Genomic DNA, 5,423 nt, shown 5'->3' with positions numbered 1-5,423 from the left:
GAGAGACATGAAACATGACAGTTTTGAATGGGCCTTACTTTTCCTGCTATAGTTGACATTAATAGTATTTATCTATGATGCAAGCAGGGAGGGAAGAGAACAGGGACAGGTGAGAATGCAAACATGTATCATCACAAACTTCCTGTATATGGGGACAGCATTTAGTAGTCTTTCTTTCTTCTGAGGACAATAGGGAGTGTGCTGTTCTCTCAAAAAGCCACTACTTCTGACCACTTACTGTATTTTGGATCTTGTCTACTGCTTCACTTCTATAGTCTCTGGTCAAGTTGTAATACTTCAAAGCTTTCTCATAATTACTCTTAAAGCTGTTCTTAATCTACAGCAAAGAAACACAATGTCAGTAAACAAATGTTCTACAAAGTTCCTTTGGGTTCTAGATCAGAGAAAGTCGTGAATGTGACCCTAGTTACATCTCTTATGTATGATAAGTAACTTCCATGGTCCAATCTAGACTTTTAAGGGATATACTTAGCTGAGGAGACTAAAACATTATAATTTAATGTAATAACTAGTACAAGTTCAAAGTGCTATGGACCATTTACTGAAGTGGCAGCTTTTTACTACGTATTTCACCCCTCACCTCCCAAATCTTTCTCCACTTTGTACATATTTAATGCCTATGAAATTAAGCTACAAAAGCCTACTTTTGGACATTGCACTAATAATTCATAAAACACTCTAAAAGCATTCACTATTAATAAGTTCATAACCACCACAGATTTACCTGATTTCAGTATTAAAATAATACATATCAACATTAAGCTCTCAATGTTTTACATTAAGTATATGGTCTTTTCAACATGTGTGGCTTAAGATGGCATGAATTTTGTGTTACAGACTTTTTACTATGTTAGTGAAGTTATAAATTTACTATTTCAGATTAATATGAACTTTCACACAACGTAATCACTGAAAACTCATAAAATTATGGATATTTTAAATTTTTCTTCTGGTGACTATTAGTCTACAAGTTTCTAAAGTTTCATTTCTATTAAAAGTAGCCCAACTTTTTAAATATAAAGTCATTATTGTTAGATACAGATCAAAAACTGAGCTTTAAATGCTGTTAAGTGTTTTTAAAATGATTAAAAGTTTGTCTAACTCTGTTACTTAATCTATTTTTATCTGAGAGGATAAATTGTAACATATTAGGCTCCCTAATGATGCTTACCTCATGTCTGAAAACAAATCCTACTATGGCAGCAACTAACTCCACCAAAAATATGAGAGTCAGAAACATAGCATACTGTGGGGGGGAAAAGAAAGTCCATGTCAGTATAAATAAGATCTAGCACAGCTGCAAAATGAGCCAAAGGGGAGAGAAGATTCTGCTTGATCAGTTCAGTATATTTTTATTGAAAAGGGCACAGAAAACAATATGAAAGTATCAGCAGGTAAGTTCTCATAAGGGACAAGAGAAATTCTAAAGGGCTAAAAAGCAACAAAGCCTACAATACAAAGGACTTTAAAAAATCCAAGAATATTCTAAGGAAAACAAGGACTCACCAGTTTCAGCATCCATGCAGAAGCACTACAGGTGGCAAAACAACCGAAGGTCCCCAGAAGTATGATGACAGTACCAGTGCCAATAAGCACAAAGGGGACATTGGTGGCTTTCTCGTTTAAGAGGGAAAAATAATTTTCCAGGCTCACCTTGCCCCAAATTCCAACAGCAAGGAGGATAACACCAGTGATCTATGTGAGAAATCAACAGAATAGAAAGTTAGGCAACCATACACAGACTAGCATTTTCAAATCATCAACCAGGAAGTATTTAAGATTAAATGGACAAGGATTCTTCAGGCAGTCTGGTTGCTAAGGAGCTGTGGCAAAGGCAAGGCAGATAGGAGAGAAGGGTGGGAGAGGGAAGGAGGATCAGCACACAAAGGTAGGATGGGTACAAGGCTTACTGAAATTCTTTCAATCTGTTTTATTGTGTAAACACAGGCCCTAGTCTTAGTTGCTAGAGGGATCAAAACTTCTCAAATTCTTACTATTTCCTTGGGAAGAGAAATCTTCCTGAAGGAAAACACTGTTTTTCAGTTCCAGACTTCCCCCATCCCCCACTCGCGATTAAGGATGAACACAGGCTACAAAGGCAAGGTACACAAAGGCAAACCCAAGGACAGACTGGCGGGAGTGGAGCCCCACCATTCTTACCTGGGAAACACTCCCCTCTTAGGAAGCAGTGAAAAGAAAGACACTATTATGCAAGTGAGCTCTCCAAGGAGCAGAACAAGCTTTGGTGCTCCAAGAGTTCAGGAACAACCTTGTGTGTTCAGCGCCCTTAACTCCAATTCCAGGCAAAGAACTCAAATGCCTGAGCCATCTGGGTTCCAGTTCAGCCTACAGGCTACCATCACCTGCACCCCAGCACCCGGACCCCAGCATGATGCCGAACTCCAGGCTTAGACACCAGAGGGGCTAGCGCTGGGGTCCCAGGAGTGCCTCGCACCCCAACCCCCTCCCGACCCGAGTTCCCTCCGCTCCCGGTCAACCCCGCCCCCCCCCCCCCCGACACACCTAACCCCAGGGTTCCCAGCCGTCACAGTCTCTCACCCAAAAGATGAAAGTGTAGATCAAGAGAACGCTTTTGAAACACGTAATGACTGGTTTAGTCTGTAGTCTCCGAGATGGGGACGCCATGACTAGCTGGAGACCCTGCACCACCGAACCCAGCGGTCGAACAGCGCCACCAACCCACGGATTCCCCGAGATTTCCCGGAAACTGCCGAAAACTTACGAGTGTCTTCAACTGAGAAGAGCCGGAAACACTGTGCGATTTTCTAGAGGGTAAAGGCCTGCAGGCTGTCCGGAAAGTGGCGGCAATTTCCGAGCGCCCCCTACTGAAAGTTACTGAAAATGATATATAAAGTTCCAGTTTCCTAAATTTCAGATTTCCACGTAAGTGAAGTTTTCTTCTCTTTTTCTCCTACTCTTTCCTAACCCTAACCCCATCTAGTTCTTAAAACTTTATCATGTCGTTTGTAATGAAACACTGCCGAGTGCATTGCATAGACTGGGCCTCTAGGGCCTCAGGTACCCAAGAAGGGAGAAAAATGGGAGACATTTTAGAAATGTCCTACGAACATGTTTTCCAAAGAGAAACGAACTATTTCCGAATCAAGTGCTTAAAGGAAAAGTGAGATGTACCTCTGAGTGGTGGATTTAGGCTGAATTTTTTCTCACTTGGTTTGTGCTTTTCCATATTTGAACAATGTTTTATGGGATGGGGAAGGAAAAAAGAATGGAGGGAAATAATTATTTTGAAAACATTCCAAAGCTAGATATTTATGAATTTTATAATTCCAGGACTTTTCAAAACTCCATTATCCCTCTCCTTATTCCCTAAGTAATTGGAAAGATGGAGAAATATAAATTCACCCAATAAACAAACACATAAAATGGAGGACTCTATAGAAAATATTAAAAAAAAATTAAAAATTGTATATTCCAGTCACCTCACTGTTCCCCACTAAGAATCACCTGAGAAGTTATTATCTAAGATCACACAGCTAATAAAAAATGCCCAAACTAGAGATTTCCCATACTCTTATCCAGCTGCCTCCTCTATTATACATGTGGTACTGGGGTTGCTTGCCTCTCCCCAAGAAAATTCTTCCAATTGTTCAGAACTCCCTAGAACTTGACACTGTGTTTTGTTCCTACCACATTAAAGTGCCTACAGGATGAGAACCAATTACCAGAATATCTGCTTTCCCATGTGTCCAGAGACAGCCATGAGTCAACTTTAATGGTAGACTGGAATTTAAAAATAGACCCTCTTCACATTCTCAACAATGGTAAAACAAGAATTGAGGCTCTTTTTGTTTTGGCTTAACTTCAGAAATCACTAAATGTAAAGAAAGACAAGTCTCTAGAGATTTAAAAAGTCTAGAAAATTTGAATCATGAAAATCAACAGAGCCTACGAGGATATTTAAAGTTAGATCAATCTTTAAAATGGGCATAGATCTTCATTTCATGATAGACATGAGTAAAAGTGAGCCTAATTCCCAGGAATAAGAAATTAGCTTTTAGTCCCCCACTGTTTCCTAATTTGTGGCACCTTTTAGGCTTCAAATTGCCCGAAATGCAAATAGGTCATTTACTTCTCATGAGAATCTCAGGGTAGAAATTGCTTTTCTCAGGTTCAAAACACATTTATAAAAATGATTTAAATACAAATGAATTAATGAAGTATTATGGACATCTGGCCTTCCTTTCTATTCAAGGATATTACCATTCAATCGCTATAATTTATTTTTCTAGAAATGGAGAGGAATAATCAGAGGAAACAATAGACATACTTGTTGGGCAGGAAACCTCAAATGTCAGTTTAGTGAAATATATACATTTTGTGAAAAGCCTTCCCATTTTATACACACACACACACACACACACACACACATACACACACACACACACATCCTTATATGGAAAAATTGTTACCTATAGGAAATCAGAACAGAAATGAACACCAATAGTCTAGGTTTGTATGTTCCTTTATCCATACAGTGAGAACTAGCATTAAAATTTTATAATTAAACATTATACATGGTTTTGAAAGTGACAAAGCAAAAACAGCATTCTGCTTTCTTGAATCACATATGTAGGTTCATATTGCAATGTTTTATTTTATGAACATATTAGTCTGTATGTTGGAACACAAAATGTGTGATAAGATGTGGATGTCTCTTCTGAAGTGTAAACGCTTTGGGAGAAATTGAGTGTCAGACAAGTGTATGCCATGTCTATAGGAACAAGGTTGGATGGCAGGATCTGTTCTCTGTAATCCATCTCATCATTGTTGCCACAGCTTACAATCACAAGAAGCCATCAGTATGTTGTTATTGCAAAAAGTTCTGTTTTAATGACATTGAAGTAAAAGCACAAACTTTTCTGCTTGAACCTTTGCTTTAAACATATACCACAGAACAAGAAAACAGGAAAGTTCCATTGATAGGATCACACAGTTTCCCTGTGCTTTGAATAGACCTAGGACTAGTTCCTATAACATCCTGCCAGACTTCTGAGGTCTAAGGGAGAAACTATTGAAGAATGAAATGTATTGCCAGGCTTTCTACTCAGTTTTTACCCTCAAATTAGAAAGGCCTGACACAAATACATGGAAAGAATGCATATATTTTCAATCCATATACATTCTATAGTCCTATAAACACAGCAAGACAATCATCAATCAGAAAATATAACAGACATGCAAGTTTTAATATACTGCAAATGCAATTTATGCCACAACTACAGGAAGGAGGCTGGGCAGATTGGGTACTGTAAACATATGAGGAGTGGGCATAGCCTAAAAAATCCTATATAAAAGGCCTTTTAAAAGTATCAATAGTCCTCAACTTAAACAGAAAGTTTTCTCTGAAGCTTCACCTGTAC

The 5,423-nt window shown here is 38.6% G+C and overlaps 1 protein-coding gene across 1 annotated transcript in view; it reads right to left on the bottom strand.

Moving 5' to 3' along the window:
• Window positions 1-2,799, bottom strand: part of Tspan6 (tetraspanin 6) — a 7,343-nt gene extending 4,544 nt beyond the window's left edge. Inside the window, exons 1-4 of the mRNA XM_048336481.1 lie at window positions 2,581-2,799; window positions 1,528-1,716; window positions 1,193-1,267; window positions 239-337 (exon numbers count right to left, since the gene is read on the bottom strand). Of these exons, the coding sequence (XP_048192438.1) occupies window positions 239-337; window positions 1,193-1,267; window positions 1,528-1,716; window positions 2,581-2,667 (450 nt within the window). The 5' untranslated portion in view covers window positions 2,668-2,799. The remainder of the gene's footprint in view (window positions 1-238; window positions 338-1,192; window positions 1,268-1,527; window positions 1,717-2,580) is intronic.
• Between the last annotated feature and the right edge of the window lie 2,624 nt (window positions 2,800-5,423).

Source organism: Perognathus longimembris, chromosome 28 (genome assembly GCF_023159225.1).
Source record: "Perognathus longimembris pacificus isolate PPM17 chromosome 28, ASM2315922v1, whole genome shotgun sequence".
Taxonomy (NCBI): Eukaryota; Metazoa; Chordata; class Mammalia; order Rodentia; family Heteromyidae; genus Perognathus; species Perognathus longimembris.
The sequence above is the reverse complement of the archived record's forward strand: the minus strand, read 5'-3'. Positions and strand labels throughout refer to the sequence as shown.